Source organism: Acanthopagrus latus, chromosome 19, assembly GCF_904848185.1.
Source record: "Acanthopagrus latus isolate v.2019 chromosome 19, fAcaLat1.1, whole genome shotgun sequence".
Lineage (NCBI taxonomy): Eukaryota > Metazoa > Chordata > Actinopteri > Spariformes > Sparidae > Acanthopagrus > Acanthopagrus latus.
Genome location: NC_051057.1, coordinates 9,547,761 through 9,563,190, shown reverse-complemented (window position 1 = coordinate 9,563,190; position 15,430 = coordinate 9,547,761). Strand labels below are relative to the sequence as shown.

Genomic DNA, 15,430 nt, shown 5'->3' with positions numbered 1-15,430 from the left:
TCATTTTTGCACTTTTTGTTTAGAACTGATTTGTAGCAGTGGGAGATTAAAACCATGTCAGCAAATTACTGCATTACAAGTTTTTCTTAGCACTCTAGAAAGACACCCAATAGATTGCATATCTTTGCCAACACCCCAATTAACTCAGTTACCCTTAACTGCTTAACCATTATTTGAGATTATTAGATCTGCAACAGCCAACCAGTGGGACATCACAAAAATCCAGATGGAAACATAATCTCCATCTACCAACCAACCAATGAACGGACAATGACGGTGACAAACAAGACCTCTTTTGCAACAAGTAATAGCAACACAGTGTCAGTAACGGCCATCACTTAGCAAGTATAAATGTTATGTTATGGAATGATTATCCTTAATGCATTAACTTCCAAGCAGCGACCAGGTAGAGCTGCTCATTAAAACAACCGTGGCAATGTGGATGTCTGGCTGATATGGACTTCATTTTAAATTCTTTATTATATTGCAGGATGAATTTTTCCATAGCCACGCTTAATAAACTGATTTTAATACTGTATGTCTGAAAATTAAGGCAATACACTGGCATAAAAAGTACAGTACTGAAAAGTGTAAAGTCACAATAATGGAAATACTGAATACAATCACAAGTCACCTGACTCAAAAAGATACTGCAGTAGTCTATTTGATTAAACGTATTTACTCCCAGTTGTAAGAAAATACAACAATCAGAGTAAGTGATACTTCCATTTATGAACATAACTGTCAAATAATGACTGTACAGTAATTATGTACTGTACTTGTTTCATTTTCATTAGTCTCCCTTCTACCTAAAACGGGATTACACAAAGCTCAGTATTCCAATTTTCCTGAGTTACATAAATGCATCACTATTGTTTAGTTTCAATTAGAGATCCTTGTCCTGATTGGTCAGCCTGACTTGTCGCGGGAAAACTGTGGCAGGGATAAGGTTTTATCAATTTGCCAGTGAAGAAATTCCTAAACTTTAACAATTTTCCGCAACTTATCTTCTTTGTAGAGAAGCAGTAAATATGTTTTACTACCCAAATGTCCTCCAGCGCCAAACAGGATGTTTTTCCACAATTTGGTGAGTTTAAAAAAGCCAACTCATTAACTTTTATCTATGAAGCTGGCAAGCCTTTGTGTTAACATAGCTTGCCAGCTAGTGTGACAAGGTGCCTTTGCCTAGTTACATGACAGATAAGCCTGTCAGCTAAGTTTTGTTTGTAATTGTTTTGTTTTTCAGGTTAGCAGCCACCAGAGGTATCAGGGTCACTCGCAGAGAGTTTCTCAAAGTCAATGTCAAGCTAACATGGTAAGAATACGCTCACAGGGTTGGCTAAAGTTAGCTTATCTGTCTGTTTTTGTCACTCCCAGGACTGCTCAATTTGATTAAAGTAAGTTAAGCCAAATCAGTTGTATGTTTTTATGATTTTATAGTACTTTCTGTAACCATCAACCACCCTATCTCCTTTTAACAACTGCATTTTAATTTTATTTTTAATTTTACCAGTGTGTTTGGGTCCATATTCAGCACTATGCTTTCAGGCAATCTGTGCTGAGGCATCATCCTTTCTCTGTTACTAGTCACCATTCTTTGGTCTCACTCAGTGTCCCAACCACAACACTATCTGATTGGTTACACATGACAGGTGATAGCATAGCAACACTGAATAATCTGAACCTGCAAAGTTACTGGTGACTTAAGTCATCATATAACTGTAGTAGAGAGGAAGTATAAAGTAGCATGGAAATACTCAAGTACCTCAAAATTCTACTAAAGTACAGTATTTGAATAAATTCTAATTATACTTAAAAGATCTGACACTAAGATTTTATATTTTACCGCAAATGCATAGCAGTTCAAAATATCACTTGTCAGTCTCCTTGACGAATGATACTCAGTATCAGCCCTGAAAACACATTGATTGACCCAGAGTGTAAAGGCATTGTCACCTACAGAGTTTAAAGTAAAAACAGTTGAATATATAATCTTTCATTGCATTTCTACCTAAAATAGTATGAAATAGAATATATGTGTTATTTCCTCTTTGAATTTAAACATGTTGTATGTTATTTTTAGGGATCCCCTGCAGCTTATTTAAGATTGAATACAATGTACATTTTAATAATACACTTTGTCAAATGTTTACAGCAACGACATTTTGGACTATATAACAGCTCAGGTTCCTCCACCCCAGCCCAGCCTACCGAAGCCTCGGTTTTCTCTCTACCTGTCGTCCCAGCTGCAGTATGGAGTGGTTGTAGTCTACCACAGGCAGTGTGGCTTCCTGCTTGGTAAGTGGAACGGACAAAGTGGAACGAGCAAGAGTAGAGAGACCAGAAACTGAAAATTATGATCAGCCATAACTCTCCTCCAAGCTACATTGTCTGCACACAATAGACTGTAAATTCCTGCTAGCTGAAAGAAAAGAATGGAAATAAAATGAGTGGACAACACACAAAATTGAGACTTTCTCTGCTCTGTGCTGTATAAAGCTCATATACTATGCATTCATTCACTGTGGCAACAGAAATTAGAAGGAATGTCGAATGAGTTAGTTGGAGATATACAAGGGAATGATATTTCAGGCACTTTCTGATATAGGATTTGCAGAAATGCATTCAGTAAGCAGGATTTTCAGTTCAACAAGAAACTTCATTGTCTTGTGGGCAGCCCTACAAGGCAAGGTCAGGTGAAATGTGAAAATGCTGTTTGTTCATCTTATGCAAAACACAGGAGACAAACTGTCTCTGTCAGTTGCAAAATGTAGTCATCTCAGAAATGCAGTTTCATTATAAAAGCAAAACAGTGCTTTTCGTCACACATCTGCAAATCACCCTGACGAGTCTGATTTAGAAGCCACTATAGAGCTGATGAATGCAATATCATCAAACGCAGCTCAAGAGTCTCTATTCATCTAGTCTTAAATTACACCCTGACACTGATATTGCATCCGACAGATTCACAATCATGCCGTCGTCATGGTTATTGAAAATGGTGAAATTGAATGCAGGACGAAAAGCAGAAGGCAATGCCAAGACAGCAACCACTGTTTGTTGTCTGCATTTGCTCATATAGGAAAATAATAGAATCCCAAAGCTGTCACATACAATTGAGAGTGCATAAAGTTTATGCTGTTTGTCTTCTTGGTTTCATAATGTGGTCTTTTAAAATGTGAAACCTTCTGTGGCGTTTACAGCTTGGATAAGATAGATGCACCCCGGCGAACATATTTTGTCAGTCCAGACAACAGTGTGAATTTTCAAAATAAAGAAATAAAGAATTTCAGTAAACCCAGAGTTTATGCTTAAAAAAGTAATATTTATTTCTAGGATATCTTGTTTCCTTCATTTTCTCCTCCTCTTGTGGATACAAGGAAGAATGGTTATATGTTAACATTCATTACCTTCATGTCAGATCTTTTAACCTGAAATGTGACATCTCTGCTTCTGTTTCTGCAAGTCATTACTGCACTGCTACAATAAAAGTTGTGTGTTTGGAAACTTTGAACCCTTCTCTGTTTTTCAGAGGAAATTCAACAGACCATTGACCGCCTGCTGCGCTGTAAAAGACACATCCGCATTGACATGGCTGAGTGTGACAGGTCTGAACAGACACACACACACACAATTGGATCATGCGCAGTGGAAGAGTGTTTTGCATCCTCAGGCCTATGATTTGAAGCTGAACTCTGCTGAGGTTATATGTGTTTGAGTAAGTCTGAGCTCAGAAGCATCTGGTGGAATATTTATGAGGCAGATTGTTTGGGGCAGTAAAGACTGTGAAAAGGAGAGGGTTGCATTTTATTGAGTGAGTGATGGACAAATTGAGCTACTTTCATGTGAATGACTTCATAAATGTTTGATAGGCAGTGTTATGGAACAGTGGTAATGTATGTGCTTGTGCTCCCGCAGATGCCATATATCTTAACACGTACTGCGTTCTAGAGACAGTGTACATTGATCTTATTTCACTAATATTTTATTACTTTATAACTCCATGACACCAACAGCATGTTTAAGTGTGTGTAGTGTTTCATTAGCCAGCACAGCACGCAAAGTGTGTGAGGAATACTGTGGTTGGTAACATCAGTGTGTGTCACTTTCTTGTTAGGCTGGCCTTGGATGTTCCTGACAACCTGTACGTGATGGAGGAGGCCGAGGGAGCTCAGGACCCTTTCTTCGGTCTTATGGAGTCACACCAATTACCCAGCCCTTATAATATACACCAGGTACATTAACAATACAACTACCAGTGCAGCTATGTACTGTATCTGTATGTGTGGCTCTTGAATATCTAAACATGGGGTGTAACGTACATGTAATGTCTCTGCTTTGCAGCACAACAAAAGTCAGCTAATATCAAATTTGTTTTTGCACACTCACCATCCCCAGGTAGCCTGCACTTTATAGCAACTATTCACTCTGTAAATAGGAGCAGGCTGGATGGATGTTGTTGTCAGGAGCAGCAGTAGACACAATAATACAACTGTTATGATAACAGTCAACATGACTCATAATAGGCCAAGAAATATATATAGCCAGGAAACATCACCCAAGATGCTCAGTATTCAATATACAAGACAAAACCAATACCAACAATATATTACATTTGTTTATGAAGATGTCTCAAACAAACTGCAGTTTGATATAGCCCCACATCTGAAAAACATGTAATTAAGACCTCTTCTCTAAGACTGTCTGTGACTTTGGTTTTTCTCTTTTGGTAATGCTAACAATTTAACACTTTGTGTCCAATGCAGCATTGAACAGATCAAATATTCAAATTACATACTTAAAATAGTAAGTAGGTTAATGTGTCCACATTCCGCACAACTGCTCAGCTGCTACAAGTGCCACACAGTCCAAATATAGAGCTTATGTACACACAGTCACACCTGTATCCTCTACACAGCCACATACTGTAGGTTGATGTTAACTATGATGTTACTTTTCCGGGTTCTCCAACATAGTATTTTTTGTCACATACCTCATAAATAACAAATCTTCACTATCCCGGTGTTCCCGGTCAAGAGCATACAAGTGAATCCTTTCTTATTAGAAGTGAGGTCACTCCTATTCTAACACAGCGGGTATGCAACATCCCTCCACACAATCATTTGTATTCTCAGAGTAAATCATAGTATATAACTCTTACTCTGTGTGCTGTAAATCTAGCGGACATGGCTGAACTTTGTCCTCATTGTAATATTGCCATGTGGAAATACAAGGTGTGACTTAAATCACAAACAGGGCAAACATGTGTGAGTGTTAATTGCATGATGACAGTAACATGAAAATATTTTATTGGGTGCTATCTCTTCAGTGGATTGTGGTTTTCACAATGCAAATTAGCTGTATATTTAGATTCTGTTTTGAATATCAGTAGCATATTCGGAGGTCCGTCACATGTCACCCATATGACCCAAAATTTTCACCACAGGTCTACATGAAACCAAAGCGAACCAACATCATCCTTTTGGTACACAGAGGCAAAAGAAAAAATAAGCAAACATATTATTTATGAATCAGTCTGGTTTATAACAATCCCAACCTCATGTTTGAACACATTTTGCCCACGTTTTTTTCATTAGGTTCACACTCATCCAAGAAATGAAAATAAATCTGTTTCAGTGTTCTGTCTTGCATAATATTTGTCATGTGCATTTCTAGCCAGTGATGGTGACTGAAGAGGCAGGTTCACAGCACTCCCTGGTGCCCAGTCCCAACACCACACTTGACAGAGAGGGTAACACTGATACTTTGACATTTGAAAAATTGTACCTGTGTCCAATTTCAGGGTCAGCTGCTACAAGTCCACAATTTAAGAACTAACATGTCATTATGGGTTCATAATGCTGCCCCATTTCAAAGGCTTGAAATAATAATAATAATAATGATAAGCTAGAAGATAAAATCTTTCCAGCAGAACTGTGAACTTTGAAGTTCATAGATTCCTTTTTGTGTTTATGTTCTTAAAATGTGTTTCCCACTGCCAACTTGTCTGTGATACCAAGAGCAAAGATTTTAGGGAGGATGTGCAGGTTCAGCTCACTAGCCTTTAATCCTCTAAAAGCTACGCCTGTGTAATTACTTTCTCTTGAATAAGTCCTCATCTGAAATGTGACACAACTTCCTCCCTAAGATTGTTTATAATTGTGCAATTCATAAATGATTTTTCAGTATACTTCTACATTTCTTTGTGACATCTGTGATCATGCACTTTAGATTTTTCTGATCCGGATTCATAATAGCTATCTTGGTAAGATTTTTCATGTTTGCCAAGATAATTTATCTTTAGAGGTTTTACAAATGGGTCAGTTAATTAACTCCATAAGTGGATTTTGTTCCAGATTTTAATAATTGGCACAGTAAGGCTGCTATTCCCTCCGTTAGGAAAATCATAAATAAATGCTCTGTCATCAGTGAGTTAATCTCATTTTATTCACACGTATTGAATTAAAAACGCATCACTCAGTCTAAGGCCAAGTCTAGATCCAGATTCTGGCTGTTTTTCTCCCTAAAGCCATAATTCAAGTGCCACAAACACATCCCACACCCTTCATGTGCCACAAATGTTTATGGCCCCTAATTTATCCTGCTGTATTAAACCAGGTCTCAGGTCACGACCAGCTGCCATCACCATGACAGAAAAGGAGCAGTTGCTCATCACCGCTGCTGAGGTAAACTCTTTGCTGCAGTCCAGTCAGAGTAAACATCCCAGTCATCATTTTTAGGCACAACAGGCATCCTGGTGATTCATTAAGCTGGGATGTGGACCGTGTGCCCACAACTGCTTTGGTTAAGGTCTTTGTCACAATCTAGCTGATTGGTTGTTTGTCTCTCCTGTCACTCTTTGCAGCACGCTGTGTGATGATGAAGTGGCATTAAAGCCAGTGCAGATTGTATATTGTCCAGTCTGTATGTGGCAATGATGTTTTGTTGTTTTTTTTTATTATTTAATTGAACTAAATCCTGTGGGGCCTATGTGAGGTTTTTGCCAAAAAAGAACAAATTTATGAGAAACATTTTTTCCCTTGAAAGAAATCCTTTACATTTCTAAATACACTGAAGTTAATGGTGTGGGGAAGGCAGTAGACATGAAATACTTGCTGCCTCAGTGACTGTCCTGAATTCACCTTTCAACGTCCACAGTACTTAAAGGAAGGCAAAGCTTTATTCTCTTTGTCATAAAATGCAGCCAGGTTTCACTACAGTGAGCAGTACCTCCACACACTATTAGCCTCCTCATTCTGTCACTTAGGGACTGATAATGCTCCTCCCTCAAAAGCATGATCAGCTGATGAGGTCCATTTTGGCTTGATAAGATCTGACTTAATTACATCATCTTGCAATCACAGTTTGTTTGCAGAGATGTGTGGCTCACTTTTGGTTGTCCTCCATCCCCCCTCGTCAGCCCCTAGGGTTGACTTTTGCTTTGCATGCGAACATTTAGTCACATCTTTGTTTATCCCTCTGTTTTGGTTGTTGCTGTGGAATCCCTGCAGTGTTTATATCACTTTCCTTACATTATTTAACACTGTGGACACCAAACAGTCCAAACCTCATAGTCTCTGTTTGTTTCGTATCCCCATCTCTTTATTATTTCATCTTGTCCTTGTATGGCTTCTCTCTTTCACGTATCAGTATTTTGAAGGAGATGACCTCCCTGAAGCCACTGCCAGAGAGATTGATTTGTTGATGGATCAACCAGACCAGTTCCGTAGAGGTCTGTCTTTGTGTATAAGTATCACATACTGTACATATCTTTATGTTTAGATATCATTCTGCAGGTTTGTACCTGAAGGATCTGGCAAGTTTTGCTGTCCCACCGTGTGTTTCTCTGTGTGTTGCACCAGTCAGCCAGGTCAAATCCTTTGTGCTACTGCTATAATTGAAAAAAAGCAATTCTGTCTCTCTGAGTGCTCTCGCTCCTACAAGTGAGAAAAAGCTTATTTTCAGGAGACTGTTTCATTTTGGAGGAGAATAGAGAGGTATCATTTCAAATTTGGGAGAGCCTGCCCTGCTTTAATAGAAATTGAGAAAGAAAACATGGCTGCCTACTTATTGGCAAAGACAGCAGCAAGACAATATATCAGAAGCATTTGTTCAGTTTTGTTTAGTTATCTCACCTGGAATAAAACGTTAGTGAGAGAGAAAAAAGAGTCGAAACGTGTTCAGAGGTTTGGTAAAATGAAAACTTTTTCTTTAAAAATGTAAGTCATTTAATTGTAATAAGCCTTTTACAGAGGACATCTTTATGGGGATGATGTGCGTACTTTCCTTGTGTTGTGTAAATGTTTCTCTGTTATGTACATTTGTCTTACATAGAGGTGGAGATGCAGCGGTCAGCAGGGGAACTTGAAGGAGCCATGTCCTCTATTGACCAGTGAGTCTGGTAGAAAATGAATTAGACAGCTCAGAACACGTAAACGTAACGTAAATGTCATATGTCATTCTCACATATGAACTCGGGTCTAGACATGTTGTACCTACTGGAAAGACTCTGTTTGGTTTAGACAAGGGCTGATGCTTGGATGTCAGGAGGAGGAGCGCCCATATGTAATGATGACTGTTTTACATTGATGCTATCACTTCATATATTTGAATTGTTACAACCCTGGCTCTGATCTCCACGGTCCACTCCAGACAATGACGTGCTTTATTTCGGCTCAATCTGACATTACCTGGACTTTATACTAGGGAGCATGCAGAATAAAGTCTGGTTCAACTGATACTCACATACAGTTCCTCCAGGTAACATTCAGACAATTTCAAGGTAGCAGTGCATGTATGTAAAGAGTAGTAGTGAGGCTACCAGCCCGTCTTTGCGCACTGTATATTACAGCAAGTTAACAAGCAGACAGATTTTGACAAAAGAACTGTTTCATCCTGTAATTTCAAGAAAGAGTGAAAACATACTGCAGAGACTTAATATTTTATGCTCAGTCAGTCTGTATATTTAGCTCAGACAAGTTGTGTAACACAACAGATGCAGATACATTTGGTGTTGTGTACAGTAGGCATGTGTGTGTATGTCATTGTTTCCAGGCTGAAGGAGACGGTGCTGGGAGCAGATCGGGACAGTTTGTGGCTGCTAGGTGAAGAGACGGGTCAGCCTTTGGAGGTTCCTCTGGCTGCTGTTGCCCCAGAGTTGACTCCGCTGCAGGTTGCCATGCCAACTCCACCCTCCGGGGAATCTGTGAAAGAGGGAGACAGAGCAACAGAAAGTCCCTATGAGGAGGTGAGACATAGGTGATGCCGCCTATTCACTAATTTGATCAGAAGTAGTTTGTAGTAAAAGTAGTAGTATGTGTCGACTGGTGGTACTAGCAACAAGTAATTGAGATGAACTAAACATGGTCATTACCAGAGACAAACATTTTCACTAACCTTAGTTCCTTAATTACATCCCTGCTCGCCTGAATGGAAATACAAACCATCACACCCAAGTTTGGTGTATTTCTACATCCATTATGAAACTAAAACCTATTGTCCAAATTCTGACCTGTAGGAAACTCACAGGTGACAGTGACAAAGCATTTTACTGGTGTGACACTTGTTGTCAACTTTAATTTACATTCCACAAAGTGAGTCATGAGTAGCTTGTTTCGTTTTGGAAACATCTAATGGAAAGGACACATGGGTGTGTCAACACATAGATTCATATTTTCCAGTGTGCTGGAATGTGATGTCCCTTTTATAGATCCAGTCCTGTCTACATTAAAGCTGTGTGTTTCTCACTGTTTCTTCTCCATCAGGTGGCTGTTAGGAAACCTGGTGGGGGTCGCAGGCGTCAGCTGGTCTTTGCAGACCCTGAGGTCCAGATATCTGACAGAGTGATGAAGGAACAGATCGGAAACCCGTTGGCCGAGACGCTCAACCTGGTACAGGAGCACACAATTTATGTGTTGAAGTAGATCCACTGACTTAAAATTCAATATTTACATTATTTAAATATTTCAGTATTGCACCCTGGGGTTATTTTTCTTTGATCTCACATATATCAGCCCCTTTCTCTCTCTCAACCACACACACTAAACCAATGGATGTATATACTACCAATTGAATTCAGTATTTGCCATTCGGTAATCAAAGTCCTTCAGTCAAAGTATATATTCACCAGGGTTTCAGTTAATTCAACTCCAGCTCTCCACTTCTCTCCCTGCTCTCAAAGCCCAATGGGAGAGTTCTCATTGATTTTATTTCCTTCCTTCTTTTCTTCTTCCTCCCTCCCTCTTTCCATGTGTCTTTAATTTCCATTTAGACACTGACATTGGCTTTTACCCCTTCTCTCTCTCTCTGTGTACTAAACAATGCGTAAGCTGTACCATCAAGCTAATATTTTGTTCTTCCTTTCAGTCCGAAGTGTTGCTGGACTTGCCCTCCTTGACTAAGCGTGCTATTCCTGCTCAGCTCTTCAATGCCCCCTGTGGATGTCAGTGCCAAGTGCTACACTTCACTCATGCATCTATTTACTGATCATTAACAGTTATCTCGCAGCTGAAAATACAGTCGGATGTAACAATTCTGAAGTATTAGTAAAAAGTACATAAGAGGGAAAACAAAAAGAAACAGAAAGCTAATCAACAAAATGTGCTTGATATGTGTGTGATTGATAAATAAAAACAGACAAACTTGAAGCAGAGTTAAACAGAAAGTATAGTGCTGAAAGACACATATTACAGAGGCTAGCAGCAACCACCTTTATTATTATTGATCACAGCACTTTACAGGAGCATTTGAGTTGTACCAGATTTCCAAAAACCCTTCACATCAGCTGTGGGGAGGAAAATACAAAATACCAACTGGAACCTGTAATGGTTTTGGGTTTTAGTTTACTTATCTCCTGTTTTATGTTTAAAAAAAACATGTCCATGTGTCTCTTTTTCCTTCCTCCTCCCTCCGTGTTTCATTAGTTCTTTAGTCTGTTTTATACTTAGTGGGTGTGTTTTCCCTCTTTCAGCTGTCTGGTTGTCTGAGTTTGTTGCTCGTGTCACTTGTCAGTATCACTGCTTGTACTTTATGTATTCTCTTCTGTCAGCTTGCTCCCTCCATTTTTGTCTGCTTCGTTGTCTGGATTCAGCTTTCAGCTGGTGTCCTGCATTTGGGTCCTCCTTCGAAGAGCAAAGATATAACAGAACCCACCGTTTGACCCGTCCACAGCCCATATTGATGCGGAACTCCAGGCACTATGGAAGCAGCATGCCTTGCTTGCTGTCCCGCCTGGACACGGGGATGAACAGAGAGGGGAGGAGGAAGATGAAGAGGAGTCAGAGCAGGACAGAGAAATACTGAGGACGGAGAGGAAGAGGAAATACTCAAGCATGAAGGAGGTGGGTTTGTGTGGAGGTATATTAAGAGATATTCTTCTTATATTGAGATGTATTTACCAAACTCCAGTTTCAGGTCATGTTAAAATCTGAGGAGGAATTTATGAAACTGTGGCTATACTAATACAGGTTATCCATTAGCCAGCTAGCCTGCGGTGGTAGACTGCCAACTCAGTGTTCAGTTCAGTGGTGAGACAAATTAGATTACAAACCTTGTTTCTATTTCATGAAACCCTGCCTCGCTCTCCCTCTCTCTCTCTCTCAGATGTCCAGTGAGTCAGGGCTGCAGCCTGCAGACGGCTCATGTAAGAATCCTTCCACTCATTCTCACACACATTTTATGCACAATATGTTTTGGCTGGACCACAAACATCATTTTTTAAAGCAGCCAGTCATTCATCATGTGTTTCTTTCTGTTTGTGTGTAAACAGCTGCATTAGACATGATCCTGGACATGTCGAAAGAGGACAAATCTGTAAGCGATGCCATCACTCCTGTCAGCAGATGGTGAGTCTCAGAAGGACAGACAGACAGACAGATAGATGGGTAATGAAACAGATCACTGTAGGTGTGTGTGTGTTTGTGTGTAGGTCTCCACAAGAAGAGGCCCAGCTGCCAATGGAGCCTATTGTAGAGGAGAACATCGAGATGCCCGAGGCACAGGCAGAGAGCAGGGACATGCTCAGGTACTTCATACAATATACACAACACACACACAGGCTTACAAACACACACCTAGGTCGACCACCACTTTAAGAAGCTCATGAGACTGCCTTTTGCATAAATTTCATGTGAGAACTCTGCTGGTTATTTACATGCTGGATATGAATTCTCAAAGATAATCTGGGGTTCAGAGAATTGATTCATGGATTAAAGAATATACTGGAATGCATTCTTGGAGATGTTTTGTCCATCTTGACCCATCTTGTTCTTGGCTCTGTATTGATGCTGCAAGCCTCCAGTTCTACTTTAATGCACGGCTACTCCCCTGAGTTGAAACTCCAGATTCCAGCATTGTTGCTAGACTTTTCCTGAGGCAACATGGAATGTTACTCTCTACTCAGTGCTTATCTGAGTAAAGGTAGACTTTGGCCATTTTTAGAGGTCACGTGCTGTCTTCTGCTACAGTTTCCCCTTCAGATGTTGACAAGTTCTGGTTTCACTAGCCGCCTTAATAAGGGCCCTCATATTACACTGACAATCAGAAGAATAGCCCAGTCAGAATAGTGCCTCATCAGAATTAATCGGAATCTCTAATCAAGAAATACTGAAGAAATAACGTCCACAATGCTAGCACCTAGTCCTTCTGCATAACACTGTTACACTGACCTCTAATTCACATCATAACTGACATTCCTCTTTCATTGACAAGAGAAGCAAAGTTATGCCCTTCCAGTTTATCACCACGGGACCTTATTTCAGAAGAATTCTGCGTAGTTGTGAATGGCAGAAAACAAATAATGTTTTGTTCCTGTTTTAAGTGTGCCATGAATTAATCTTATGATGTTTGTCAATTTAAAAGGGAATTTACTATTAATAAAGGTAAAAACCTGAAACCATATAGTCAGTCCCGTTTATGAGCTCACTCGCATAACTTATTTGTTCCCCTTTCATATAACTGCAGCTGTGAATGCAGCCAGATTTATTATTTTCACCTTTATAATATTTTGTCTTTGCCGAGGTGACAGCCATGTTGGTGTTGGTAATATTTTACACCAATATTTTGCACCGTCAGGGGCAGGACGTCACCTCTCTGTATAACTTAGATGGAACATTCGAATGTTCTTGAGACTTTCAGTCTTGTGTAAATGTGTATAAGATGGAGCCTGAGCATATATAGAGTCATTTTTTCTTTCATGGGGATGTTGTTGATGTTTGGAAGAAACACTTGTTGCCTCCAGCGTCACAGGTTGTTCTACATCTTAAGTTGTCTGTCATCTGCTTTGAAAGTCAAATTAGATAGCAGCTGTAGAATGAATTTCAGACAGACACATTGCGCTTTATAGCTCCTCTACAAATGTACTGAAACCATCATAGACTTGGTCAATAAGTGTCAAATTAGATATGAAACAGTTTGTTTGATTGCTTTCACTATTTGTTTTATAAATGAGTCACATTACAGTGGTGTACGAGTGAAGCCCTGAACTTCTTTTATAAGATTTTAACTGGATTCAGTTGTCTAAACAGGAGTTGAATCCATAGCAACAGTGATAATGCCTCTATAATAATTTCAGTGGAAAGTTTTAGTGTTGTTGTCATAATGCACACACAGTCCGCCCCATTATCAATTTAATTCAGAAAAAATCTGAAAGAAATATCAATGTCACAATCTTTTGGCATGAAAAAAGTCATGTCTATTTGTGTTAATTGTCGGAACAAAAATGTTGCACCATCAATCCAGACGTATTCGTATCAGTCCTTCAGATTAAATCCTACCATGCACTGCTTGTCTTCTCCAGCTGGATCGCCTCCAGCCTGCAGAGGTTTGGAGAAGTCCCCTTTGGCTCTCTAGTGCCACCAGAGGCTGACCGCAACACTGCAGCTCACACCCTCTACAAACTGCTGGGTGAGGAAATGAAACGCAGCCCAAACACGCCATTATTATTCCAGTTCTTCATTTTATAGCACTGATGACCTGGGAATTGATTTAATTGTGACACAGATCTTTGGAATAATGAGATATCAGTGTTAAAATGAAGAGACAAAATGACAGACTTATTCATTGAAATACTGGAAAAAACAATGGGTTTATTAAATTGCACACTTGAGAAACTTTTGTCAGTGAAAGATGCACTTTGATGCTGCTTCAGTCGAGCTTTAGTCAGCCTTCTTCACCAACCCTCACAGCAGCATTCAGTGAAACACTTTGATGGTATTAATCGGTGCTGTTTCTCTTCTTCAGAGCTGCTGTCTGCAGGACACGTGACTGCACAACAGAATGAACCCTACAGTAACATCACCATAAACCCTGCAGTCCTCAGGATGACTGCCTGAACATACACTTGTACAGTTATCAACACTGTAGTCCTTTAGGCACAGTTAATGACATTTGTATTGATTAATATAATACATTATTTTTAACCTATGAGATCATCAAATGAAACCAGGATGTTAAAGAATGTTTAAAAGAAAGATTTTTACCCTTTTTAATCTGGTTCTTTTCGTTCAATTCATTCATATGGTTTAATTTATACATATTTGTACCTGCTGAGAAGTGTTACACACTTTAATGTCACATACTGTTTTTGACATTTTTAAAAATGTGGACCTTGCCGGTTTTGTTACACAATTTGTATCTTCAGTATGGTTTTTAATCATTTTTAGTGGTTTTAAATGTACCTTTTCATACAGATTGCATCAGATCCTTTTAACTATTTTAACTTGAATAATCAAATGTTTCTGCTCAGTTGAATTGCATGTTCTCAGATTATCCCTTCAAACCCCAAACATATTAAAGCTGATGAACTTTGAATGTTTGAAATAGGTATTTTTATTTTTGAGTATACTACTTGGGTTCGTGGTTTTCTATAGCATAGTGTTCTTTAATATTAACTGTTAAATGGCTCTTTTTAGACACTGAACACAGTTAAGAACATTTTTTTTTTTTACGATTACTGATAAGATATTATCAGAGTAATCACACAAACATGAGGCTTCTTGTGGTATAGAAAAGATCACAGAAAAAAAAAATCAGCAGCCAACAATCCCAACAGTTTATTTCAAGTACTCTGTACTGTGGTGCAGAAAAAGTTATAGAAATCACTGACTTGAAAAGTCATCAGCCCCTCCCTCCCTCCAACAGCCCTATATTGTGCCTCGCTGGCAGAAAACTCCTCTCTGACCTCATGCCTCAATAACTCCACACAATCAAAGTGTTTGCTCATTAAACGCACTGTGAACTGCGACTGTGTGTGTGTGTGTGTGTGTGTGCGCATAAGAATTAGACCATACCAATGTGGCACCTCATTGTGACTGAGAGGCTGGGGCTGAGGTCAGTGCTGCAGTCACAGAACAGAAATCTTACTTCACATCTTCATAGTAGAATGGTAATTTTGTTGATCCGACTTGTGATTCAGGCTGCGCTGCTGTGCCAG

General features: G+C 39.4%; 1 protein-coding gene across 2 annotated transcripts; it reads left to right on the top strand.

Annotated features, from left to right (window-relative positions):
- The first annotated feature begins 903 nt into the window (after positions 1-903).
- Positions 904-14,817, top strand: rec8b (REC8 meiotic recombination protein b). 2 transcript variants are annotated; one of them, XM_037079661.1, is made up of 18 exons: positions 904-1,087; positions 1,247-1,315; positions 2,156-2,298; positions 3,533-3,608; positions 4,118-4,235; positions 5,677-5,752; positions 6,619-6,686; positions 7,651-7,732; positions 8,335-8,392; positions 9,055-9,247; positions 9,765-9,890; positions 10,366-10,441; positions 11,170-11,339; positions 11,602-11,641; positions 11,768-11,843; positions 11,927-12,022; positions 13,796-13,902; positions 14,239-14,817. In XM_037079661.1, the coding sequence occupies exons 1-18, from the start codon at positions 1,032-1,034 to the stop codon at positions 14,328-14,330; spliced, it is 1,722 nt and encodes a 573-aa protein (XP_036935556.1). In that variant the 5' UTR covers positions 904-1,031; the 3' UTR covers positions 14,331-14,817. The 2 variants fall into 2 exon arrangements, with proteins under 2 accessions (XP_036935556.1, XP_036935557.1); XM_037079662.1 differs by lacking the exons at positions 5,677-5,752; positions 6,619-6,686.
- Positions 14,818-15,430: the final 613 nt, after the last annotated feature.